General features: G+C 45.6%; 1 protein-coding gene across 1 annotated transcript in view; it reads left to right on the top strand.

Moving 5' to 3' along the window:
- Positions 1 to 27,548, top strand: part of Slc22a4 (solute carrier family 22 member 4) — a 57,507-nt gene that overhangs the window by 4,973 nt on the left and 24,986 nt on the right. Inside the window, exons 2-3 of the mRNA XM_042688993.1 lie at positions 19,945 to 20,048; positions 20,383 to 20,537. Of these exons, the coding sequence (XP_042544927.1) occupies positions 19,945 to 20,048; positions 20,383 to 20,537 (259 nt within the window). The remainder of the gene's footprint in view (positions 1 to 19,944; positions 20,049 to 20,382; positions 20,538 to 27,548) is intronic.

Raw genomic sequence — 27,548 nt, 5'->3', positions numbered from 1 at the left:
TTTCTTTCTTTCTTTTTTTTTTTGGTTGATTGTGGGGCTTGAACTCTGGGCCTTGGCACTGTCCCGCAGCTCTTCAGCTTAAGGTGAGCGCTCTACCACTTGAACCACAGTGCCACTTCCAGTTTTCTGAGTGGTTATTGGAGATAAGAGTCTCACAGACTTTCCTGCCTGGACTGGCTTTGAGCCGAGATCCTGAGATCTCAGCCTCCTGAGTAGCTAGGATTATAGGCATGAGCCACCGACACCCGGCTTAATTGTAAATTTCTAAATTAGATCTAGCTTCCATATATAAGAGAAAAACATGCATTCTTCTCTATGGGCCTGACTTACTTCACCCAATTTTTCCGGGTCCTTCCATGTCTTTGCAAATGATGCGATATCATTTGTCCTAGTGGATGAGGAAAATTCCATTGTGTATTGTGAGGATTGCAATGATTGAGCACTCATGCAGATGAGCTGTGTTGCTTGGTAACCAGCACAGAATCTGTCACCAGCAAATGGGCATCCTGGGTATGTGGGTGGAAGTGGTGTGGATAGGCCCTCATCACTGTCTTGCTTACAGCCTAGGCACTGTGGACATTGTAGACATTTTTTTTTTTGTCTTTTTTTGCCAGTCCTAGGCCTTGAACTCAGGGCCTGAGCACTAGCCCTAAGTTTTTGGGTTTTTTTTGCATAAGGCTAGCACTCTACCACTTGAGCCACAGTACCACTTCTGGCTTTTTCTGTTTATATGGTACTGAGGAATTGAATCCAGAGCTTCATGCATGCTAGGCAAGTACTCTACCACTAAGCCACATTCCCAGCCCTGCAGAAACTTTCCTAATGTCCAGGTTGTAGTCAGTGGTATAGAAGATCAGACTTGCTGGAGGCTGAATGAACCCCTCTTCCCAAAGAGACAGTTCCAGACTCAGAGAACAGGACATAGGTCCAAATCTATGCTGACTTAAGCAGTAATACTGAAAAGAAGGAGGAGAAAAAAAAAGCCCTCACTTCCTACAGGGCCAAGCCTAGCTCCTGACGGGTGTGGGGTGGTATACTGAGACTTGAACTGAGGGCCTTGGCACTATTCTTTAACACTCAAGGCTGGAGCTCTACTACTTGAGACACAGATCTATCTACTTGCAGCTTTTTAGTCATTGGTTATAGATAAAAGTAATATGGACTTTCCTAACCAGGCTGGCTAAAAATCATGATCCTCAGATCTCTGCCTCCTGAGTTGCTAGGATTACAGGCATGAATCACCAGCACCCAGTCCCTGACAGGTCCTTATATTCTGGTAGGCACAGGTAGAAGGATTGCCCTTTGTCTGACACTTTTGTTCCAGGATCTCCCAATGGGTAAACCCTCAAGGACAGAAAAGTCTTCTGAATTGCCCCTGACTTCTCTACAGTAGGACAAGGTCATCGAGAAGCCAGAAGTGCCTTTCATAGATGGTAGGAGACAGGAATCTGAGTAACTTGTGTGTGTATGCACACATGCACCTGTGTGTGTATATGCATACATAAAGTTGTTTTCTTCCCCAAGAACTGTTTGTGGTGTTTAATTCATTCATCCTGTCTGTTCTGTGATCCTAAGAATCAAACTTGATTCTTAACTTGATGCCAGGCACCAGTGGCTCATACCTGTAATCCTAGAGCTATTCAGGAGGCTGAGATCTGAGGATTGCGGTGTGAAGCCAGCCAGGGCAGAAAAGTCCCCGTGAAACTCTGATCTCCAATTAACCACTCAAAAACTTGAAGTGGCACTGTGGCTCAAGTGGTAAAGCACTAGCCTTGAGCACAAAGAGGCTCAGAGATATCATCCAGGCCCTGAGTTCAAGCCCCAACTGACCAAAAAAAAAAAAAAATTAACCTTTATTTGAAATAATTCTGTGTATGTGTGTGTGTGTGTGTGTGTGTGTGTGTGTGTGTGTTGGTTCTGATCCTTCAACTCAGGACCTGAACACTATCCCTTACTTTTTTTTTTTTTTTCTTGGGTCCGGTCATGGGGCTTGAACTCTGGGCCTGGGCGCTGTCCCTCAGCTCTTCAGCTCAAGGCTAGCGCTCTACCACTTGAGCCACAGCGCCACTTCCGGCTTTTTTCTTTTTGCTTATGTGGTGCTGAGGAATCGAACCCAGGGCCTCAGGCATGCAAGGTAAGTGCTCTACCACTGAGCCACCTTCCCAGCCCTGTCCCTTACTTTTTTTTTGCTTAAGACTAGCACTCTACCACTTGAGCCACAGCTCTACTTCTGGCTTTTTGGTAGCTTCCTGCCTGGGGTGGTTTCAAACTGTGATCCTCAGATCTCAGCCTCCTGAGTAGCTAGGATTCCAGGTGTGAGCCACCAGCGCCTGGCTTGACATAACTTTTGATTCAGAGAAAAATTGTAAAAGAATAGTAGAGTAGTCATATATAGCCTTTACCCAGTTTCCCGCTTGATGGAACCAATTTAAATGTACCCACAACCAAATCCAGAAAATTAACAGTGATGACAATTAACTTAACAAAACCAGTTTTCTCATTAATACCCTTTCTGTGTTTTTAGACCCAATCCAGAATCCCACATTTATCTAGTATATGTGTCTTGGATTTCAGTCTATGACAGATCCTTAGTTTTCTCGTCTCTCATAATCTTGGCTTTTTTTATGAATCATTTTGATGAATGTCCTGAGAGAGTGTGGATGTTCCCACGGTTGGATGGAGAAATACACTCTGATGAGAATACAGAAGTGATGTGTTCTCAGATATCATACCCAGAAGGTAGATCACTTTGACAGTTGCTTAGGGCTAAGTTGAATTCTACAGGATTTTCCCACTCATTGTAAGTTACTGTTTGTTTGTTTTTTCCCCCATCAGAGAAGAACTTTGCAATAAGACAAAACTTTGTGTCTACTGATGCCACTAATACTCAGGTCCTCATGATCTTGCTCAGAGCTCACCACTGGTTACTGTACCAGTTGAGCCACACCTCTATGGCTTTTTGCTGGTCCTTTTCTCTTTTTTTGGCAGTAGTGGGATTGAACTCTGGGCCTGGGCACTGTCCCTCAGCTCTTCAGCTCAAGGCTACTGTTCTACCACTTGAGCCACAGTGCTACTTCCAGCTTTTTCTGTTTATGTGGTGCTGAGGAATTGAACCCAGGGCCTCATGTATGAAGGGCAAGCACTCTACCACTGAGCCATCTTCCTAGCCCTTTTTACTGGTTCTTTGCAGATAAAAATCTTTCTCTCTTGGATATGTCTGCCTAAGCAGGCTCCAAACCTGAATTTTCCTGGGTAGCTAGGATTATAGGAGTGAGCCACAGGTACCCAGCTTATTTTGTATTAAATTTTTGATATCACTGGGCTTTGAGCTCAGGGCCTCCTACTTCCTAGACGGGCACTCTACATCTTCAGTGTGCAACTCCTCACCCACTAATTTTAGTATCTGTCACTTAACCTTGACTACAATGACCATTACGGTGCCATCTGCTTAACAGTGATTTAGAATTATTCTGGAAAGAAGAGCTTTCCCTGCGCACCCATTTATTTAATTACACAGCTATTAATTCAAATCAGTCCAAGCATGTACATACTAGTTTTATCCCATCAATTATAATTTAATACTGTCCTTAATTATTTTGTTGTTCTACTTGTGCCAGCTTGAATGAAATTCTCCTTCACCCTAATGAAAACAAGACGTAAACATTCTGGGTAAGATTCTTCATCTTTGTCTGGACTCAGGGTTGGAGAAATCTGTGTTACCCCCAAAAGAAGAGTGGCAGTCATATTTTAATAACTAATTACTCCAAGGAGAGTGTCTGGGCAAGAACAGGAGCAGGGGATTATGCAATCTGGGGTAGGATGGGAGGTTCCACTGGGGGAGGAAGGGAATCTAAGAATCCCAAACAGATCCAGTGCCAGTGGCTCACATCTGTAATCCTGGCCACTCAGGAGGCTGAGATCTGAGGATTGCAGTTTGAGACCAGCCCAGGTAGGAAAGTCTGTGAGACTCTTATAGCCAATGAACTTCTAAAAAGTTGGAAGTAGAACTGTGGCTCAAGTTGTAAAGCACTAACTAGCCTTGAGCAAAAAAGAAAAGAAAAAAAAAAAAAAAACAACCCTACACCTCAGGAATGGTACCCAGGCTTTGGGTTCAAGCCCTAAGTCTGACACACAGAGAAATTAAATCCCAATCTTTCTGGTGATGGTTCCTGAGATCTCAGTAGTTCTGGTCCAGATCTTGATCTCCACAGGCATGGACTCCTCATGACCTTTCCGTATCATAGACTTCAGATAGCAGTAACCCTATATGTAAGCAAGGTCAAAGGCCACCTGCTCAGCAACTAAAGCAACAGATAGCTCAGTCAAGGCCAGGGCCTTAAGCATAGACTGGCCTTTGCCCTGTAAGCAGGCCCCTTTTCCCATAGAACACCATTAGGGAACTTGAACCCTTTTTAGTCTATAGGCTAGAAAACCAAGGCCCTCACCTCTGACCTTCTGTAGGTTTCCTGCTGCAGGAGCTTTGGGAGAGTCCTGTGTGCTTAGTACCAGCCTTCCTGACAGGCCACCAGGCACATGAGATAGAGCTGTAGCCATGCCCTGTGTACATCTATCTTCTTCTGCAGCTGGCTTCAGCCCCTGGAGATAGGCACCAACCTTGTACCGACTTCCCTGGGACCTGAGATCAGGGCACAGGCAACAATAAGACAGATCAATGCCTTCATTAAGCCCAAGATTGTGTTATGTGTTTGTAAGAACATGGGATCTGGTGCCCTACAAGAGGAAGTTGCTAGAAGGTTATTAGGAATAGCAAGGGACTGACTAAGGCCTGCACGTGGCTGATTGCTCTCCTTGCTCTACCACATTTCACACAGCAGCTAGCAAGGAAGTACTTCCCCTTGGGTTTGGGTGGGCCTGGCCACAAGAAAGATCTGGCATGACTGGGCTTTTGTACTGTTCTCTGCCAAGTCTGCAGTTATCCTGAGACACTGCCAGCTGGTGTGAAGACTGGCAACTTGGCTATCAAGATAGGCTAAATAAGGCTGGGTGCTGGTGGCTCACATCTATCATCCTAGCTACTCAGGAGGCTGAGATCTGAGGATCATGATGGAAAACCAGTCCAGGCAGGAAAATCCAGAATATTCTTATCTCCAGTTAACCACTCAAAAAACTGGACGTGAGCTGGGCTCTGGTGGCTCACACCTGTCATTGTAGCTACTCAGGAGGCCAAGATCTAAGGATCCAGGTTCAAAGCTAGCCCAAGCAGGAAAGTCCATGAGACTCTTATCTGGAAGTGGCGCTGGAGCTCAAGCGGTCCAGAACTAGCCTTGAGCTGAAGAGCTCAGGGTCAGCACCAAGGCCGAGTTCAAGCCACATGACCAACTAAATATATATATATTTAAATAGCCTAAATATTAACTAAATTGCACCTTTGAGGCCACAGCTCACGCCTTGTCCACTGGGAGATGCCAGTAGGAACGGGGAGGCAGCCCCTGCCATTCTAGCCAGACCCAGTCAATCCTACAGAAACTAGATTGTTTTCCCCAATAAACAAGCAGAGGCCCACCCTGAGCTCTGGTGTGCATCCCAGTTTGTTTGTCAGCTGCTTGGCCTGTTGTCTCTCAGCTATGTTACTCTGGCAACCGCCACCAGGATCTCGGAATGTACCTTTTGTTCCAAGGTTGCTTCACCAACACCTCCTGCCAAGTCCCTGGATAAACAGACTTTGTCCATCTCTCCTGGTGGAGCAGAGCCCTCAGACAGAGTCCAGGATGGCATGTGAACAAAAAAAACAAGGCTGTGTGTGGCCAGCTGGTCCCGGTGCCAGGCCTGGAGAAATTGACTGTAGTTCTTGTAACAGGTTACATTGTATTTCTGGGGTGTTTTTTGGGGCTTGAATTCCAAGCCTGGGTGTTGTCCTTGAGCGCTCTCTCTCTCTCTCTCCCTCTCTCCCCCCACCTCTTATTTTGTGGGTCATGGGGCTTGAACTCTGGGCCTGGGCGCTCTCAGCTCTTCAGCTCAAGGCTAGCACTCCACCACTTGAGGCACAGTCCCATTTCCAGCTTTTTGATAGTTTATCAGAGATAAGAGTCTTATATGGACTTTCCTTCCCTGAGCTGGCTTTGAACTGCGTTCCTCACATCTCAGCCTCTTGAGTTGCTAGGATTATAGGCACAAGCCATCAGCTCTTGGCTTGCCTTTCAGTTTAAGGTTAATGTGAAGCTGTATATTTAACCTGTGGTTTAATTAAGTTTCTAGAGTCCAAAAGCAAGGCCGGGATTCCCATTTGGTGTGGAAGGAATAAATGTGCTAGGGAAGGGCCCAGGTCCTCTTCCCACGTGCTCCACGCCCATGTTCTAGAAAGAAACTGGCAGGCTGGCAGCTCCTTCTAAACCTTTGCGAGACTAAATAGGAGGTTTACCCTGACACCTTCCAGAATTTCTCCTCAGTGCTGGGTGGATGGCACAGATACTATTTCATTTGCTTATAGTCCTAGAGCAGAGTCTGCAGTGGACTCAGTGCCAGGATGAAGGGGACATATAAACTCCCTCAGTATCCCTTCTCCTACCCACAGCACCCCCAACACACCTCCTTGCCGCTTATACACCCTGTCTTATGGATAGACCTTTGTTTTGTTTTGTTTTGTTTTTTTCTCTTGCTAGTAGTGCTGGTGAATCCAATCCAAAGCCTTGTACATACTAGGCAAATGTTGTCACACTTGTACCCCAGCCCCAAACACCCAGGTTTTTTTGTTTGGTTTGGTTTTACTTATTTGTTTTATGGGTGTGCTAGTATTAGAACTTGAACTAAGGGGCCTGGACTCCATGCCTTAGGTTTTTCATTCAAGGTTAGCGCTCTAGCACTTGAGCCACAGCTCCACTTCTGGCTTTTTGGTGGTTAATTTGGAGACAAGAGTTTCACAGACTTTTTTGTGCCTAGGTTGGCTTTGAACTGTGATTCCCAGATTTAGCTTTTTGAGTAGCTAGGATTGCAGGTGTGAGCTACCAGTGCCAAGTTTGGTTTGGTTTAGTTCAGCCTCAGGCCTCGGGTAACAACAGGACTCTAGACTGTCACATTTCCATTTAAGATGACTTTTTCTCTACCTCTAATCTACAAGAAGAAAGTTGCTGAGAACATTGGTATAGTAAGCAGTCTCTTAGCTCAGTGATATATAAAGGGAAATGTTGAGGGAGGATAATACTTTATAGTAGAACAGTAGCCAAAAAGACAACCCACAAAATGGAAGCTAATATATTGCAAATCATATATTTGATGAAAGGATTTGTTATTGAGAATATGAAAAGATTTCTGATAACTCACAATAAAAAAATTACCTAACTTGGGCTGGGAAGGTGGCTCAGTGGTAGCTTGCCTTGCATGCCTGAGGCCCTGGGTTCGATTCCTCAGCACCACATAAGCAAAAAGAAAAAAGCCGGAAGTGGCGCTGTGGCTCAAGTAGAGCGCTAGCCTTGAGCTGAAGAGCTGAGGGACAGCGCCCAGGCCCAGAGTTCAGTCCCCACGACCGGACCCAAAAAAAAAAAAAAAAAATTACCTAACTTATGCCAGAATAAAATGACCTATTATGGAGAATAGACATTTCTCCAAAGGGGGGGGGGGGGCGGATTTAATCAATAAAAACATGACAAGATTTTCAGAGTTTTTAAATGGTAACAAAATGAAGTCCACAAAGGTGCTTCCTAATGAAACAAGCCACAACTGGTTTGTTCTCTCTCCCACCTCTCTCTCTTTCTGAGTCTTTGGAAATTTTCCTAAGGGAAGATAGCAAATGAAGAAACATTTCTTCAAGAAAAGCTTCTTTATCTTAGTAAAGCCTGTGGGAGTCAGTGGACCTGAGTCACAACCCTTTTGTTCCTCCTTCCCTTCCCCTCCTCCAGCTCCCCTCCCCCCACCACACACACACACACACACACACACACACACACACACACACACACACACACACACACACAAACTATGAGATGAGAGTTCCTCTTTAGGTGAATTTGGCCAAGAAAACAAGAGTTCTTGCTTCCCTCCGCTCTCACAGTGAGTGATATAATGTGTGTCTCTGTAATTAGCTACATTTCCATTATTGCCACCAAAAATGCCTAATGGAAAATCTTAAAGGAAGAAAGATTTTTTTTGGGGTCCAGTCGTGGGGCCTGAACTCTGGGCCTGGGCGCTGTCCCTCAGCTCTTCAGCTCAAGGCTAGCGCTCTACCACTTGAGCCACAGTACCACTTCCGGCTTTGTTCTTTTTGCTTATGTGGTGCTGAGGAATCGAACCCAGGGCCTCAGGCATGCAAGGCAAGCGCTATACCACTGAGCCAACTTCCCAGTCCTGAAGAAAGATTTTACTGGTTGCTGGTGGCGCATGCCTATAATCCTAGCTACTCAGAGCCTGAGGGCTAAGGATTGCAGTTCAAAGCCAGGCAAGGCAGGAAAGTCCATAAAACTTTTATCTCCATTTAACTACTAAAAAAAGCTTTAAGTGGAGCTGTGGCTCAAGTGGTAGAGCACTAGTCTTAAGCAAAAGAAAAAACATTAACAATTCATGGTCAGTGCCCAGTTCAAGCCCTAAGATGGGCATTCACACATAATATACACACAGATTTCTTATGGAGGACAGAAGTGCATGATAAAGAAGCCTCTTTACCTCCTGGGGAGCAACAGGCAAGAGGTCAGGGCAAAGTCCTACTTCCTCCAACTAGGTCCCACCTTTCACTTTCCACCATCTTCAACAAAGCTATTATGTTAAGAATCCATCAAAGAACAAATTCATCCATTGGATCAGAGCTCTCATAATTTAATTGTGCCTGGAAACACCATCAGAGACACACTCTAGGGGTATGTCTTTATTAATTTCCTAGTTATATCTTAACCCAGTTGATAACCAAATGAACCATCATATTCATCAAGAGGATCAATCCACCAAGCTGGGCGCCAGTGGCTTGTACCTATAATCCTACCTACTCAGAAGGCTGAGATCTGAGGATCCAGAGGTTGGAAGCCGCACCGGGGCAGACAGATCTGTGAGCTTCTTATCTCCAATAAACCAGCAAAAAGTTGGAAGTGGAGGTTACAGGGGTGTGGCTCAAGTAGTAGAGCACCAGCCTTGAGTGAGGAAGCTAGTCAGAGAGTTCAAGCCCCATACCATCAGTACACACACACACATACACACACACACACACACACACACACACACACACACACACACACACACACACACACACACACACACACACCACCTCCACGCAGCCTCTACTCATATGGTCGAGGCTCTATAAATACCAGAGGTGGAGAATATTGGGTCCTTCACTGCCTTGGGTCCATCTCATCTATAAGCCCTCAAACCATCCTGAAGCTGTTACCCACACAATACTTTAGTCCGGAAGTGGAAATGTCACTCTGAGAGAAATAGGCCATTTTTCCCTGCCTACTGCTCAAGAGTTCAAAGGGGGATTCAAAAGCCTTATCTTTAGACTATTTTGGAAACATCAAAAAAGAACAGCGTTCTGAAGCTGTCCCCACAAGAATTGACTTTACAAAGGCTGTCATGAGTCAAATCTAAGCTTAAGATGGGCTTAAATAATACAGGTTTTGGGGGCTGGGAAGGTGGCTCAGTGGTAGAGTGCTTGCCTTGCAATGCATGAGGCCCTGGGTTCGATTCCTCAGCACCACATAAGCAAAAAAAAAAAAAAAGCCGGAAGTGGCGCTGTGACTCAAGTTGTAGAGTGTTAGCCTTGAGCTGAAGAGCTGAGGGACAGTGCCCAGGCCCAGAGTTCAGGCCCCACAACCGGACCCAAAAAAGAAAAAAAAGAAAGAATGGAGGTTTTGTGGGAAGTGACTAAGAGGAGACTGGGAACTCCAAGATAGCAGCCACAAGCTAACACAGAGCACCTAGTGCATCAGAAGGAACCGCCAAAGAAGCAGCTGAGAGCAGCGGTTCTGAAATAAGAACAAACCTCAGAGATTTGCTTCAATTCGCTCCACCCATATCCTGGTTTATGTTGTAATCCTAGTGACCCAAGGAGGCTAAGATCCAGAGGATTATGATTCAAGGCCAGTCGAGTCAGAAAAGTTCATGAGACTCTGCAAAATAAACAGCAGAATGTAGGGCTGGAGGTGTGGCTCAACTGGTAGAGCACCTCCGAGCAACAAACCACACAAACACGTTGCCCTGAGTTCAAACCTCAGTCCTGCCCTAAAAAGAAAAAGAAAAAAACTACTCAGTATTCTAATTAGACCTAGCTCAGGTTAGTGGTAAATATCAGCAAAACCTGAACTTTATTACATTAGCAAATAAAGACAATCTTATAAAAGTAGATAAGACAAATTATCTAAGTTGTGTTTCTTCATTTTAAATGAAGGAATTAGACTGTAGATTTCAAAAAAGTTACCTACTATTATAGGAATATTGTAAATACTACTCTATGTCTGACTTTTTTGGTCTGTGTTTAAACATCTAGTACCCATGCCATAGTTCCTTATTAAAAATTTTAACTAAATATACTTATGATTGGTTAAAATTTCAAAATACTGCAATAATTAAGAATCTGCAAGGTAGGGGCTGGGAAGGTGGCTCAGTGGTAGAGCGCTTGCCTTGCATGCCTGAGGCCCTGGGTTCGATTCCTCAGCACCACATAAGCAAAAAGAACAAAGCCGGAAGTGGCTCTGTGGCTCAAGTGGTAGAGCACTAGCCTTGAGCTGAAGAGCTGAGGGACAGCGCCCAGGCCCAGAGTTCAGGCCCCACGACCGGACCAAAAAAGAAACAAAAAAAAAGAATCTGCAAGGTATTAATTAAGAAAAAAATCATCTTTATTATTTATAGATTCTTAAAGTGAAATAGAATCATAGCCATCATATACACTGCTACTGGAATTATAAAAAAATAAAAGTCTATGTGAATTTTTAAAAATAAAGTAAAAAGAACCCTCCTCCTAAAGGTGGGATTTTCATTCATTTGAATTGGACTATGGGATAATTTGTCCTTGTGACATTGTCGAAAAATGATAAAGCAGCTAGGCACCAGCTCACATCTCTTATCCTAGCAACTCAGGAGGCTGAGGATCACAGTTCAAAAACAGCCTGATCAGGAAAGTCTGTGAGACTCTTATCTCCAATTCACTACCAAAACAAAACAAAAGAAAAAAAGTGGAGCTCTGGCTGAAGTGGTAGAGAACTATCCTTGAGCACAAAAGCTCTGGGACAGCGCTCAGACCCTGAGTTCAAGCCAAGAGAGAAAGAAAGAAAGAGATTTTTAACAAACTGAAGTGAGAATCAGCAAATTGCAGATGGAAGATTGGAGATTATACAATCAAAAGAAGAGATATGTGGGGGGAAAGGAATTAAGAAAATGAAGCAGAGCCTCAGAGAACTATGGAAATATGGAATGCCATTAATCAATGTTTGAATCGTGGTAATAATAGAGAGAAGAGACAAGAAAGAAATACTCGAAGATGTAATGGCTGAAAACTTCCAAATTTTGATGGAAAATACTCATCTCCACAACCTCGGAAGCTCAACAAACTCTAAGTAGAATAACCACAAATACCTTGACCTCGTAGTAAAACTGCTGAAAACCAAAGATAAAGAGGAAACTTTGAAAGCAACAAAAATACAATTTGTCATATACCAGGAGGATTAACTTTAACTTCACATAAGAAATAATAATAATGTGGGGCTGGGAATGTGGCTTAGTGGTACAGTGCTTTCCTAGCATGCATGAAGCCCTGGGTTTGATTCCTCAGTACCACATAAACAGAAAAAGCCGGAAGTGGCGCTGTGGCTCAAGTGGTAGAGTGAGTGCCAGTTTTGAGCAAAAAGCTCAGGGACTGTGCCCAGGCCTTGAGGTCAAACCCCAGGATGGGCCAAAAAAAAAAAAAAAGGCAGTGGGAACATGTCATATTTTAATGACCAAAAGAAAAACCATGTCAGTCAGGCATTGTATATCTGGCAAAACTGTCTTGCAAAAATGAGACATTTTGGGCTGGGAAGGTGGCTCAGTGGTAGAGCACTTGCCTTGCATGCTTGAGGCCCTGGGTTCGATTCCTCAGCACCACATAAGAAAAAAGCCGGAAGTGGCTCTGTGGCTCAAGTGGTAGAGTGCTAGCCTTGAGCTGAAGAGCTGAGGGACAGCGCCCAGGCCCAGAGTTCAGGCCCCACGACCGGACCCAAAAAAAAAAAAAAAAAGAGACATTTCCAAATGTACAGGGGAAAAATGTTTCTAGCAATGTTATTTTAAAAGAAATGCTAAAGAAATTGTTTCAGGAATAAATTTAACCAAGAATTTTCCAAATGTATACTCTGAAAACAATATAACATCATCAAAAGAAATTAAATATCTAAATAAATGGGAATATATCCCATGTTCTGCTCATGGAACGAAACATTTACTGTTAATTATAGCATCAGACATGGGTGGCTCACTCCTGTAATCCTAGCTACTCAGGAGGCTGAGCTATGAGGATCACAGTTCGAAGATAGCCTGGGCAAGAAGTCTGTGAGACTCTTATCTCTAGTTAACCACTAAAACAGCTGGAAGTGGAGCTGTGGCTCAAAGTGGCAGAGAGCTAACCTTGAGCATAAAAGCCCAGGGACAGTACCCAGGCCCTGAGTTCAAGCCCCAGGACAGGCAAAAAAAAAAAAAAAGATTACATATTGAGCTGGGAATGTATTTCGGTATTACATTTTCCTGATGTGTGCAAGACCCTGGTTTTCCATTTCCCCACCACCACAAAACAAAACAAGAGAATGTATTGTGTGATTCTATTTATAGTAAATGTCCGTGATTGCTAAGAGCCAAGGGAGGGAAAAATGAGGTGTGTCTATTAATAAACTTTGAATATCTTTTAGCAAAACTGAATGTGCTCCTAAATTAGATGGTGCTGATAGTTAAATGACTCTGTGAAGATACTCAAAACTACTGACATGTCCCCTTTAAAAGAATGAATTCTTTATTATGTACATTATATATCTCAATAAAGCTATGGTAAACAAAAAAGAATTAAATACTCAGGGTTTTTTTTTTTATTGTTTGTGTTTGTTTTATTTTGCAGATGGCCAAGAAATTCCCCGTCTTAAGACACAGCCAAGTTAAAAAGAAGGAACTGGGGTTGAATATACATTCTGTTATTAACTATTCTTACTTTCCCCCTGGAATGAAGGATTATCATAGAGAGAACACGATAGAGACCCATTTTCTCCTTTCTTAAATGGACTAGTTTTTCCATTCATAGTCATCTCTGGAATGAAAGTCCATTTCTAGAAGGATTTTATGCCTTGTGGGTAAGAACTTTTCTAGTTTTTAGAAATTGACTAGAAGCTTGTTTTTTTCTTTCTAAACATCTCTTTCACCTAGTCTGCTTTGAGTAAAAAACGCTGATTATTCATCCATGCCATTTCATTTAATGAAACCTCTCATTTGCCAATTGCTCTGCTTATGTTTCCTTGTCCAGTATTCACAGCAAACCCAAGAGGCATTTTTTGTCACTTTGTGTGTGTATACCAGTCTTGAAGTTTGCACTTGGGGCCTGGGCACTGACTTTGAGCTTTTGTGCTCAAGGTTAGGGCTCTACCACTTGAGCCATAGCTCCATTTCTGGCTTTTTTGGTGGTTCATTGGACATAAGAGTCTCACAGACTTTTTCTACATAGGCTAGCTTTGAACCACGATCCTCAGATCTCAGCCTCCTGAGTAGCTAGGATTACAGGTGTGAGCCACTGGTACCCAAAGATGTTTTCTTCTTTCTTTTTTCTTCCTTTCTTTCTTTTTCATCCTTACTTTCTTTCCTTCTTTCTTTCTGTTTTTCTCTCTCCCTTTCTCTCTCTCTTTCTTTCTCTCTCTCTCTCTCTCTCTCTTATTTTTTTTTTTGTCGGTCATGAGACTTGAACTCTGGGCCTGGGCGCTGTCCCTCAGCTCTTCAGCTCAAGGCTAGCGCTCTACCACTTGAGCCACAGTGAGACTTCCAGCTTTTTCTGCTTATGTGGTGCTGAGGAATCAAACCCAGGGCCTCATGCATGCAAGGCAAGCACTCTACCACTGAGCCACCTTCCCAGCCCTTTCTTTTCTAAAAATACCAGTATTAGGGTTTGAACTCGGAGCCTTGAGCTCTTACTGGACTTTTTCACTCAGGGCTGGCACTCTACCTCTTGAAGAAGCCACTGGCTTCTTCCTGTTGCTGTATAATACTGGCACAGCTTCTTGGGCCCCTCCTCAGGGAGGAAAGTAAGAAGCATATTGTCACTTCCAGAACTTCCAAGAAAAACAATGATGGGGAGCTACCCTCACCTCACCCTTCCTAACAGTGGGGTTCAAAATGCTGCCTCAAATCAGGTATGGTAGGGCTGGGAAGATGGCTCAGTGGTAGAGCGCTTGCCTTGCATACCTGAGGCCCTGGGTTCAATTCCTCAGCACCACATAAGCAAAAAGAAAAAAGCCAGAAGTGACGCTGTGGCTCAAGTGGTATAGCGCTAGCCTTGAGCTGAAGAGCTGAGGGACAGCGCCCAGGCCCAGAGTTCAGGCCCCACGACCGGACCCCCCAAAAAAAAAATCGGGTATGGTAGAACACACATATAATTCCAGCTGCTTGGGAGGTGGAAAAGGGGGGAATCAGAGTTTAAGGCCAGCCTGGGCAGAGTTAGCAAGAACTTATCTGAGAAATAAATCAAATCCAAAGGGCTGCAGATATGGCTCAAGGGGTATAGTCCTTGCCTAGCATGCAAGAGTCCCTGGGTTCAATCTCCATGACCCCTGCCCCAAACACACCACAAAAACTTCCTGCCACTGTCCATTCACCAAAAAGATGAACCTTCATCAACTGCCAGGTTCAGCTTTGTGATCATGCACTCCATGCAGTTACAAGAAGCTCCACCCTTTGTCTCACTGCTCTCCTATTTATATCTTGAAATTCTTCATTTTTGAACAGAGCCATTTATATTTTAGGCTTGCACCCTACCTTTGCTCAAGAAAAATCTAGTTCTAGCCAGACGCTGGTAGCTCAAGCCTGTCATCCTAACTACTCAGCAGGCTGAGATCTGAGGATTGAGGTTGGAAGTCAGCCCAGGCAGGAAAGTCTGTGAGACTCTTATCTCCAATCAACTACTCAGAAAAAGCCAGAGGGGACACTGTAGCTCAAGTAGTAGAGAGCTAGCATTGAGCACATAGGCCTAGGAACAGCATTCAAGCCCCAAGTTCAAGCCCCAGAACTGGCAAAAAAAAAAAAAAGTCAGTCTAGTTCTACAATGTCCTGACAGAAAATATATATGGAAAACCACAAAGGAGAGGGCATTTTATTAGGAGGAGCATTTCTGCTCAACTATAAATGAAATGCTGATGGTGATAATGGTGTGTTAATACTTGTGTGAGGCTTGAGATCTTCTGGCTTTGTCCCAAGATAGAGGCCTTCTACAATCCTGCAGCTGTTGTCTCTTTGGTATCACGTTCTTTAAAGAAATGTAGGGGGGTTGTGTTTGAGTGTGTGTATGTGTGAGAGAGAGACAGAGACCGACAGACAGTACTAGGACTTGAACTTGGGGCCTTGCTTGACTTTTTTCACTCAAGCCTAATGCAATATCACTTGGGCCACATCTCCACTTCCAGCTTTTTGCTGGGTAATTAGATATAAGAGTCTCAAGGTCTTTTCTGCCCAGGTTGGCTTTGAACCTCGATCCTCAGATCTCAGTCTCTTGAGTAGCTAAGATTACAGGTGTGAGCCACTGGAACCTGGCTTTTGCGGGTAGAGGGATGGTATTTAGTAAGCTCATTTGGGCCTACCTTTGGAGTTGATGTCCAAAGCAGGACATAGGTTCAAGGTTTGGCTCTAAGGCCTTCATTGGTGTCTGGTATCCCTATTTACTTGCTATGACTTCAGACAAATCCTTGTCTCAGAGTTTTGACTTATCTTCTGTAAACTGGGTCATTGTTCACATCAGGAGGCTTTGGGGCCTTGATCATATATTGATCTGTGTGTGTAGGGCAGATCTGAAACTCTTTTCCAAAGCTTTGGCCATCAATTTTGGAGGCCATTAATGTATATATCTTGCTTTCTTCTTCTTCTTCTGTTCTTGTGCAAGTCCTGAGGCTTGAATTCAAGGCCTGTTCACTGTCCCTAAGCTTTGTCACTCAAAGCTAGTGCTCTATCACTTGAGTCACAGTTCCACTTCTGGGCTTTTTTAAAGACTTAATTAAAGACTAGAATCTCATGGACTTTCCTGTCTGGGCTGGCTTCAAACTGAATCTCAGTCCCATAAGTAGCTAGGATTACAGGTGGGAGTCATTGGGGCCAGGCTCAGGCTTATGTTTTGATATCAACTCTTCTCTATGGTCTAGCAAAACACTTGAGGTGGCTGACCAATCTTAAAAGCTCGTTGCTTCAGGAAGCTCAGGGAGCTCAGACCATTTCCTATCATGGTCACAGAGAAATCTTGCCAACTTAAATGGCAGCTCCTCTCCTTCTCACATCCTTAGCATGCCCCTCTATACTTGAGCAGTGTAGAGATTGGAACTCAGGACCTTGTGTTTGAGCAATGCCCCCAGTCCTTTGTTATCTTAGTTATTTTTCCACTAGAGTTGTGCACGTTTGGGGGCTACTCAGACTATAATTCTACTTCTGCCTTCCTCAAAGCTAAGATTACAGGCATGAGCCACCACACCCTATCTTAGGAACTCAAAGTCCCATTGGATTAGCGCTCCACCCTTACGGCCTTATTTAATCTTAATTGCTTCCCAAAGCCCTGGCCACCTTTGGATCAAGGTTTTACCTTCTTGATACCTTACCGTGGAGATTACGCTTCAATATTGAGTTTTGGTGGAGATGGTGAAACGGTAGCCCCCATAGTGGAGCATCCCTAATTCCACAGATTTTGTTTAAGTAGGTAGCCATGTTCCTGGCTCATGTTGTTTTTCTTTGATTTTTTTATTTCCTAGTACTGGGATTTGAACTCAGAACCTGGTTCTTGCTAGGCTGGAGCTCTACTATTTGAGCCATGCTCCCAACCCTCAGCTGTGTTGGCTCATCCTATCTAGGGCTGGCATTGTGAGCAAGGGGAGCAGCAGCCTCTTAGGTAATCTCTATGACAGGACTTTAGATCTCCTCTAGGACTTTATCCTCCGTATCACAATTTGGTTTTGTTGTTGTTGTCTGTGTTGATTCAGGAGCTTAAACTCAGAGCCTGGGCACTGTCCCTTAGCTTTTTGCTCAAAGCTAGTGCTCCACCTCTTGAACCACAGCTCCACTACCCATCCTGTTGATTTTCTGTTTATCCTGATTGCCTTTTGGGGGGTGGTCAGTCATAGGGCTTGAATTCTGGGCCTGGGTGCTGTCCCTCAGATCTTCAGCTCAAGGCGAGTGCTCTAACACTTGAACCATAACACCATTTCCAGTTTTCTGGTAGTTTATTGGAGATAAGAGTCTCAGGGACTTTCCTGCCCAGGCTGACTTTGAACCAGGATCCTCAGATCTCAGCCTCTTGAGTAGCTAGGATTACAGGCATGAGCCACTGGCACCCAGCTCCTGATTGCCTTTTGCTTTCTGGCTCTTTCTTTCCTCTATGTCTTTAGAAACAGTTCTCTGTACTACAGAATGAAGTGTGGTGTGAACAGGTGAAATTCATTTAAATCGACTGTACTTTAGGGGCAGCGATGAGGAATAAGAACTCAGTTGCTTGGTGAATATTATGGGATCAGCACTTCACTAAGGGGAGCTGGAGGAGAGTTGGAGTGGGCAGGAGGCAAGGGTCATTAATGGTTCTAGGACCATCTTGCCACAGATGGAAATCCTCTAACCCCCAACTTCAAGCCCCAAATATTCATGCGCACATCCTTTAAATAAATTAATTAATAAATAGGGAGCTGGGAATGTGGCTTAGTGGCAGAATGCTTGCCTAGCATGCACGTAGCCCTTTTGGGGAATTGTGTGTTTATGTGTTGTGAGGGGAGCCAGTGTCACAGTATACTGACATTCAGTCAGTCTGTAGGGAGACACTATACCTCCTGCTGGCAATTCCCTGGGTTCAATTCCTCAGTACCACATACACAGATAAAGCCAGAAGTAGCACTGTGGCTCAAGTATTAGAATGCTAGTCTTGAGCAAAAGAAGCTCAGGGACAGTGCCCAGGCCCAGAGTTCAGGCCCCATGACCGACCAAAAAAAAAAAAAAAGGAAGGAAAGAAAGAAGGAACGGAAAGAAGGAAGAAGGAATGAACGAAGGAAGTTAGGAAGGAAGAAAGGAAGGAAAGAAAGAAAGAAAAATGGTCACTAAAGACACTTAAGAAATCTTTGCAGCCTTCCTTGAGATGTTCCTGAATTAATTTCAGTCAAGAATTGGGAGCCAAAGTGACAGAAACGTTCATTTTATGATCCACGAGCAGAGACATGTTAGAGCTTTGGTGGCCCACAGGCTCTGGGAATGGGAGGAGCCACGCTGCTGGGAATGCAGGCCGTGGAGGTGGGTGGAGATTCTAGGATGGGAAGAGAGGGAACTCAGAAGAGTGGGTACACTTCAGCACATTGGAGCCTCCCATCTGACCCAAAGCTTGGTTTCAAGGATGAGTAGACCAAGTACAGAGCTTTCCAGAAAAATCCACTTGGAAAATAGTTACCAACCTGGCACTGTGTGCACTTTTCAACCAGGAGAGGACCACAAAGCAATGGTGCTATTTACATTGCCCCTTGAAGTTTGATTTATTTATTTATTTATCCCTCGGGTCGTGGGGCTTGAACTCGGCCTGGGCACTGTCCCTGAGCCCTTTTGTACTCAAGGCTAGCACTCCACCACTTGAGCCACAGATCCATTTCCAGTTTTTGAGTGGTTAATTGGAGATAAGAGTCTCATGGACTTTACTGCCTGGGCTGGCTTTGAACCGTGATCCTCAGATCTCAGCCTCCTCAGTAGCTAGGAAGACAAGCCTGAGCCACCAGTGCCCAGGTGCTTTTTTATGTTTTTAAATTTGTGCCTAGGGTACTGGAATTTGAACTTGAAGCCTCCTGCTTGCTAGGCAGATATTGTACTACTTCAGCCATACTTCCAGCCCTGTGGGTTTTTTTTATTTTAATTTTTGTAAATTGGTATTACAGGGCTTAGAAGGAGGCTCAGTGGTAGAGTGCTTGCCTTGCATGCATGAGGCCCTACGTGGTACTGTGGCTCAAGAGGTAGAGTGCTAGCCTTGAGCTAAAGAGCTGAGGGACAGTGTTCAGGCCCAGGGGTCAGGCCCCATGACCAACTCTCTCCACCCCAAAAAAAATTGGTATTATAACAGTGAAGTACAGAAGGGTTACAGTTCCATAAATCAGGAAATGAGTACATTTCTTTTTGGGACCATGTCACCCCTTCCAGCCCTGTGTTTCTGCTGGGGTTTTTGTTTGTTTGTTTGTTTTTTTTTGTTTTTTTGGTTGGTCATGAGACCTGAACTCTGGGCCTGGGCGCTGTCCCTCAGCAATTCAGCTCAAGGCTAGCGCTCTACCACTTGTGCCACAGTGCCACTTCCAGCTTTTTTTCTGTTTATGTGGTGCTGAGGAATCGAACCCAGGGCCTCATGCATGTAAGGCAAGCGCTCTACCGCTGAGCCACCTTCCCAGCCCCCCTGTGAGCTTTTCAAACCCCTTTCTCTCCATGCTGGACTATCTTCCTGAAGGGGTAAGGCCTCCACCACCCCTTGGCGATGGCCTCATCTGGCTTCTTGCAGGGCAATTAGAAGCAATGTAGAATCTACTGCCTTCTTCTTCAGAAGAGGCAAGGATGCCTAATCTCAGGGGAGTGAGGGGGTCAGGTGGGAAGCGGGGGGGGGGGGGGGGGGGGGGAGGGGGGGAGAAACAGCAATCCACCTCCAAGTTACTTGTGTTAGTTAGGAGTCCAGCCCAGAGCAGCCTATCCCAGAGGAGGAGAACATCACTGACAGGGCCAGCCGATGTTCCTTGGAGTGAGGCTGGGGCGGGGCTGAGTGGGGCTGCTGGAGGGTTGGGCTCATACTTCATGCTGTCTCGTTGGCAGTGGAATCTGGTGTGTGAGGATGACTGGAAGACGCCCCTCACCACCTCCCTGTTCTTCGTAGGCGTGCTCATCGGCTCCTTCGTGTCTGGGCAGCTGTCAGACAGGTAAGGATACAGAGAGGCCCACGATCTACCCTCCGTTCACTGCCTGTCTTTAGGTTGCACTGAATTTCCAGTATTTCTACTGGGTTTGGAGGGAGGGGCAGGGGAGGGAGAGGATCCCTCAGGCTACTGAGTCATGGATAAAAGGAAGAGCTGATGTCTTTCTATTTGCTCTGCCCTCAGCACAGTGCCCAGGCCCTGAATTCAAACCCCAAGACTGGCACACACACAAAAATAAGTCTGCAGCGATGGCTGGTTCAGAGCTTTTGCAACACACCCTGGAGTTACCCTCCTTGCAGTGTCCTGTGAAACTCATGTTTCGTGTTGTGTTCAATAGGTTTGGCAGGAAGAACGTGCTCTTTGCAACCATGGCTGTGCAGACTGGATTCAGCTTCGTGCAGCTTTTCTCCATCAACTGGGAGATGTTCACTGTGTTGTTTATCATCGTGGGCATGGGTCAGATCTCCAACTACGTGGTAGCCTTCATATTAGGTAGGAACAACCAGTTCCTCCTTCTAACCCTCTGAAAGCCAAGAAGGAAGGAGTGGCCCTTGGGCTCCACTTCCGGAGCTACTTTAAGGGCATGGATTCTTTGAGCCAATCACAGCAGGGAGGGGGCGGGGGGAGACACTTTCAAGGCACCAGCTCTGTGCTGGGCCTCGAAATATATAGCCCAAGAGTAAGAATGAGAGCTGGTAAGAACCAATAGCTAGGACACATTCTCAGAAGCTCAGGACCAGGAAAAAGAGATCCTAAGGGAGGGATAGCCTAAAAAAGGTGTCCTTAATCTAGCCTTAAAGACATGACTTCTCTGCTTGATAGCCTAAAAAGGGACTTAGGGCAGTTGATATAGAGGGCAGATGGGTGAGAAAGATCCTTGCCTAACAAGAAAAATTCAGTACCAGCCCACTGCGGTAGATCGGGCCAGGCTAGAGTCAAAGCCTGCCGCTGGAGAGTATCGGCTGTGTGCAGGAGGACCTGTCGCACACTGATAGCTACTGGCAGGACTGCTGAGCTGTGGAAGGGAGGATCATCAACTCCTGGGCCATGGGGAAGGCCACAGAGCTCTCTCTAGCTTTTCTGGAGAGGATGTAAAGTAAGCTCTTAGCAAGAGCCATTCTTAGGAGAACCCCCACAGGGTACGGGTGGAAGGAAGAGGAGGCTCGATGGGAGAGGGGAAGCGAACCTATCCTTCTGACACAAGACACCAATTCCTCGTCTGGCTTCTGTGATCCTTCTGTTTGGCTCAGCACTGTCCCCATCTGTTTCTGTTGTCCTGTTGTAATTATTAATAGGGCCCCTTTAAAAGAAGTCTGGCTCAGCCAGGCGCCAGCGCCTCATGCCTGTAATCCTAGCTACTCAGGAGGCTGAGATCTGAGGATCACGGTTCAAAGCCAGCCCGGGGCAGTCTGTGAGACTCTTATCTCCAATAAACCACTAGAAAACCGGAAGTGGTGCTGTGGCTCAAGCGGTAGAGCGCTCGCCTTGAGTTGAAGAGCTGAGGGGGATAGCGCCCAGGCCCAGAGTTCAAGCCCCACGACCGAAAAAAAAAAAAAAAAAAAAAAAAAGGTCTGGCTGGATGCCAGGAGTTCACACCTGTCATCCTAGCTACTCAGGAGGCTGAGATCTGAGGATCACAGTTCAAAGTCAGCCTAGGTAGGAAAGTCTATGAGATGATTCTTATCTCCAATTAACTGGGAAACAAGCTAGAAGTGGAACTGTGGCTTGAATGGTAGAGTGCTAGAGTTGAGCAAGAAAGCTCAGGGACAGTGCCCAGGCCCCGAGTTCAAGACCAAGGACTGGCACACCCATGCATGTGCGCATGTATTTGCGCGCATGCGTGTGAGCATGCGTGCGTGCACACACACACACACACACACACACACACAGTCTTAAGATCTTTTCTTGCTGGAAAGTCTGAGCATGGCTAGGTAACTATGGGGTCAAAGGAGGCTGATGATGCACGGGTTTTGGAAGTGCTATGTTCGCTTAGTTGAAGAGGTGTACACCTGCTGTCAGGTTGCCAAGATGGATTGTTCAGTTCCACTCCTTTAATTATTGGTGAAAGACCCTTTGCTGTGGGGTCAGCCTTGGTGTCCTGAACATGTTAAAATCACATGGCCCCGGCAGATAGCAGACCGTTTAAGCAGGCCCACTTGGGAGGAGTCTGTTTGCCTCCCTTCAGGAAAAGAAAAAGAGAGTTCTCGAGCTGGGAATGTGGCTTAGTGGTAGAGTGCTTGCCTAGCATGCACGAAGCCCTGGGTTCAATTTTTCAGTACCACATACACAGAAAAAACTGGAAGTGGTGCTGTGGCTCAAGTGGTAGAGTGCTAACCTTGAGCAAAAGATGCTCCGGGACAGTGCCCAGGCTCTGAGTTCAAGCTCCAGGACTAGCAAAAAAAAAAAAAAAAAAGAGCAGGACATGGTTCAAGATCATGTGTGAGGCCAAACATGGTATTACATAGCTGTAGTTCCAGTCCTTGGGAAGCTGAGGCAGGAAGATCAAGAGTTCTATGCCAGGGCTGGGAAGTTGGCTCAGTGGTAGAGCGCTTGCCTTGCATGCCTGAGGCCCTGGGTTTGAGTCCTCAGCACCACATAAGCAAAAAGAACAAAGCCGGAAGTGGCGCTGTGGCTCAAGTGGTAGAGCGCTAGCCTTGAGCTGAAGAGCTGAGGGACAGCGCTCAAGCCCAGAGTTCAGGCCCCACGACTGGACCCAAAAAAAAAAAGAGTTCTATGCCAGACTGGGCTACATGGTGAGACACTGTCTCACAAATGAAAACAAGGGCTAGCCTTGAGCATGGAGAAGCTCCAAAACAGAGCCCAGGCCCTGAGTTCAAGACCCAGGACAAGGAAGGAAGGAAGGAAGGAAGGAGAGAGAGAGAGAGAGAGAAAGAAAGAAAGAAAGAGAGAAAGAAAGAGAGGGGGGAAGGAATGAAGGAAGGAAGGAAAGAAAGAAAGAAGGAAGGAAGGAAAGAAAGAAAGAAGGAAGGAAGGAAGGATAGGGAGGGAGGGAGGAAAGAAGGAAGAAAGGAAGGAAGGAAGAGAAAGAAAGGAAGAGAAAGAAAGAGAGAGAGAAAGAAAGAAACCAAGAGCCAGACACTGGTGGCTTACACCTGTAATCCTAGCTATTCGGGAGGATGCTGAGGTCTGAGGATCAAAGTTTGAAGCCAGCCCAGGCAGCAAAGACTTTATGAGACTGTTATCTCTAAATAACCACCACTCTAAATAATCGGAAATGGAGCTGTGGTTCAAAGTGGTAAAGTGCTAGCCTTGAGCAAAAGAAGCTCGGGGACAGTGCCCAGGCCCTGAGTTCAAGCTCCATAAGCAACAATTTTAAAAGAAAGAAAAGAAGGAGGAGGAGGAGGAGAGGGAGGGGGAGGAGGAGGAGGAGGGGGAGAGGGAAGGGAAGGGGGAGGGGGGAGGGGAGAAGAACGAGGGCACTAGTGGCTCACATCTGTAATCCTAGTTACTAAGGAGGCTGAGATCTGAAGATCACAGTTCAAAGCCAGCCCAGGCAGGAAAGTCCGTGAGACTCTTATCGCCAATTAACCACCAGAAAACCAGAAGTGGTGCTGTGGTTCAAGCTGTAGAGCACTAGCCTTGAGCCCTGCACTGCCCTCTCTGCTCCACACACAGCTGTGGTCTGCCCATTTAGGACTCAGTATGAAAACCAGGCCTTGACGGTCATTGTGTCAAACAGCAATCACTCAGGTGCTGAGTGTAGAAGGCTCATTATTAACTTGGGTCCAAGCCTTTTATTTGGGTGGGGGGAACAGGGCGGGGGGGGTGGTTAGACTTCAGGAAATGACTGGCTTTGAGTTCTGATGTGAGACTTGTCAGGTCAGGTTCTCAGGGTCTGAAAGTTTTTAGACAGTGTTATCTATAATGCAGGCCAGTTGGACTCCCCTGTCAGCGTCTGGTATTGGAAGATACCTCTTAAGAACAAAATGGCTGGGGCTGGGAAAGTGGCTCAGTGGTAAAGAGCTTGCCTAGCATGCATAAAGACCTGGGTTCGATTCCTCAGTACCACATACACAGAAAAGGCTGGAAGTGGTGCTGTAGCTAAAGTGGTAGAGTGCTAGCCTTGAGCAAAAGAAATTCAGGGACAGTGCTCTGGCCCTGAGTTCAAGCCCCAGGACTGGCCAAAAGGAAAACAAAAACAAAAAACAAAGTGGCTGCTTCCTGCAGCTCAGCAGTGCACTCTGGTGTTTCAGGGCTTTAAAAAGAGCCAAACTCCATGCCTTGTTTTATTTGATTAATGTATAGATTTTTTTAGGGGGGTGAGTCATGGGGTTTGAACTCAGGGACTGGGTGCTGTCCCTGAGCTTCACTTTGTTCAAGGCTAGCACCGCACACCACTTGAGCCACAGCACTACTTTCAGCTTTTGGGTGGTTCATTGGAGGTAAGAGTCTCACAGACTTTCCTGCCCAGGCTGGCTTCAGATGGTGATCCTCAGATCTCAGCCTCCTGAGTAGCTAGGATTACAGGCATTTGCCACCGATGCCCAGCTCCATAACACATTTCTAAATTGAAATCTAATTTTTTTGGGGGGGTTCCGGTCGTGGGGCCTGAACTCTGGGCCTGGGCACTGTCCCTCAGCTCTTCAGCTCAAGGCTAGAGCTCTACCACTTGAGCCACAGTGCCACTTCCGGCTTTTTTCTTATGTGGTGCTGAGGAATCGAACCCAGGACCTCGAGCATGCAAGGCAAGTGCTCTGCCACTGAGCCACCTTCCCAGCCCTGAAATCTAATTTTGTCATAGGCTACTTAAGTTTGATTCATTAACAAAATGCCACTCACTAGGGACTTAAATAAGAACAACTTTTCCAGGACTGGGAAGGTGGCTCAGTGGTAGAGTGCTTGCCTTGCATGCATGAGGCCCTGGGTTTGATTCCTCAGCACCACATAAGCAGAAAAAGCTGGAAGTGGCGCTACAGCTCAAGTAGTAAAGTGCTAGCCTTGAGCTGAAGAGCTGAGGGACAGCGCCCAGGCCCAGAGTTCAAGCCCCATGATCAACAACAACAACAACAAAAAAACAATTTTTCCACAGTTCTGGAGACTAAAGTCCAAGATCAAGGTGCCAACAGAGCTGGGATCTGATGAAGTCTCTTTCCCTGGACATCCCTGTGTGCTCAGGTGGCCTTTCCTTTGTGCTAGTGGGGGAGAGGGGGGTAGAGAAAGAGAGAGAGGGAGGAAAAGGGAGGAAGAGGGAGGAAGAGGAAGAAAGGAAAAAGGAGTCCATGAAGCAGGACAAAGTCACTCCCACCTAGAGTTCTCTGGTGTCTCTTTTCATAAAGAACAACAGTATGGGCTGAATCTGGGCTGGGTGTGATGGCTCATGCCTGTAATCCCAGCTACTCAGAAGGTGGAAGTCAGAAGAGTCAAGGTTTGTAGTTGGAGGCCAGAAAGCCTAATGAGACCTACAAACTAGTTGTTTCTGCCATCCTAAGTTATGCCAGAGACTATAGATAGGAGGATCACGGTCTGAGGTTAGCCCTTGGCAAAAATGTGAGACCCTACCTGAAAAATAACTAAAGCAAAAAAAAAAGGACCAGGGCATAGCTCAAGTGGTAGATCCTACCTAGCAAGTATAAAGCCATGAGTTCAAATCCAAGTATATCAATTAAAAAAAAAAAAGACTAGCAGGCTGGGAAGGTGGCTCAGTGGTAAAACACTTGCCTTGCATGCCTGAGGCCCTGGGTTCCATTCCTCAACACCACATAAGCAAAAAGAAAAAAAGCCGGAAGTGGCGCTGTGGCTCCAGTGGTAGAGCACTAGCTTTGAACTGAAAAGCTCAGGGACAGCACCCAGGCCCAGAGTTCAAGCCCCACGACAGACCCGCGCCCCCGCCACCCCCCAAAAAAGAATAGTAATCTTATTGGATCAGGGCCTCATTCTTTTTAAAAAAATTTTTATTGAGATTAGGTGATTACATAAATTTCACCTATTTCACAGTATGGTGGAATAGTGATACTTAAAGTCACAAACACATTTTAACCATCACAAGGCAAATTGTCATCATGACCTATAAAATTTGTGAATTCTCTGAGCTTTGACAATACAATTATTTCTTCCACATCAGATGATATTTACATTTCTTTCCTTTTGCTTAGTGTCAGCTGTTCCCTCTTTCCTTCTCTTTCCCTCCTTCCCATCACTGCCTTTGAGTTGCTTGGTTCATTTTCATCTATGTCTAGTGCAGCTGATGGGCCCCTCTGTTGTATGTTTTCCTATTTCCTTCTGATTCTGTGCCTTCCTCCTAGTTTCCCTCAGATGCACACACACACACACACACACACACACACACGCACGCACGCACACACACACATACACATATATACCATATATGTGATCAAGAACATGGAGTCACTTAGCAATGATACAACAAAATGATTGGAAGTCCTTTGTTTCTCGAGTCCTATTTACTTTGTCCTATCTCCTTGCATTTTGGCTTTAGCATCCATATATCAGGGAGACCATGTGCCGTTTATCTCTTTGCTCCTGACCTAGCTCAAAATGATTTGTTTTAGTCCCATTCATTTCCCTGCAAATGAAGGGCCTCATTCTTACAATCTCATTTAACCTCAATTTCTGCCTTAAACACAGCCACATTCAGGTCCATAACAGATTTACATAACATGGTTCACATTGGATGTGTACTGTTCAGTGGCTTCTAGTATATTATAACCATCAACTCTAACTTCATAACATTCCCATCACTCCAGAAAGAAACTCTCATGTCCCTCTCCCCCCTAACAATTACCAGTCTACTTTCTCACTCTGGATTTGCCTATTCTGGATATTTTATATAAATAGAGTGGCTTTGGGGCTTAGCTTCTTTTACTTGTGTTCTCTGGAGGGACCCATGTTACAATGTCCCATTGTCTGAGTTACACCTGCTGGGGTTTTTTGTTTCTTTGTTTTTTTGTCGGTTATGGGGCCTGAACTCTGGGCCTAGGCACTGTCCCTCAGCTCTTCAGCTCAAGGCTCGCGCTCTACCACTTAAGCCACAATGCCACTTTCAGTTTTCTGGTGGTTTATTGGAGATTAGAGTCTCACAAACTTTTCTGCCCATCCTCCTGAATAGCTGGGATTACAGGCATGACCCACCAGCGCCTTGCACACCTGCTGTTTATATGGTCATCAGGTGGTATTTCTACCTTGGGGCTATTATGAATGAGGCTGCTATGGGTCTCTGAATATTAGTTTTTTAATTTTGTTTTGGTGGTTTTGCGGGTTTTTTTGGTTTTGTTTTTGCCAGTCCTAGGGCTTGAACTAGGGTCTGGCTCCTGTCCTTGAGCCTCTCTGTGCTCAAGGCTAGCACTCTTCCTCTCAAACCATAGCGCCACTTCCAGCTTTTTCTGTTTCTGTGGTACTGAGGAATCGAACCCAGGCCTTCATGCATGCTAGGCAAGCACTCTACCACGAAGCCACATACCCAGCCCATTAGCATTAGTTTTTCCATGGATGTTTTTAGACTTCTTGTGTTGATGCCTAGGAGTG

The sequence above is a fragment of the Dipodomys spectabilis genome, unplaced genomic scaffold, assembly GCF_019054845.1.
Source record: "Dipodomys spectabilis isolate Male_0828 unplaced genomic scaffold, ASM1905484v1 ptg000119l, whole genome shotgun sequence".
Taxonomy (NCBI): domain Eukaryota; kingdom Metazoa; phylum Chordata; class Mammalia; order Rodentia; family Heteromyidae; genus Dipodomys; species Dipodomys spectabilis.
This window is presented reverse-complemented; position numbering and strand designations above follow the sequence as displayed.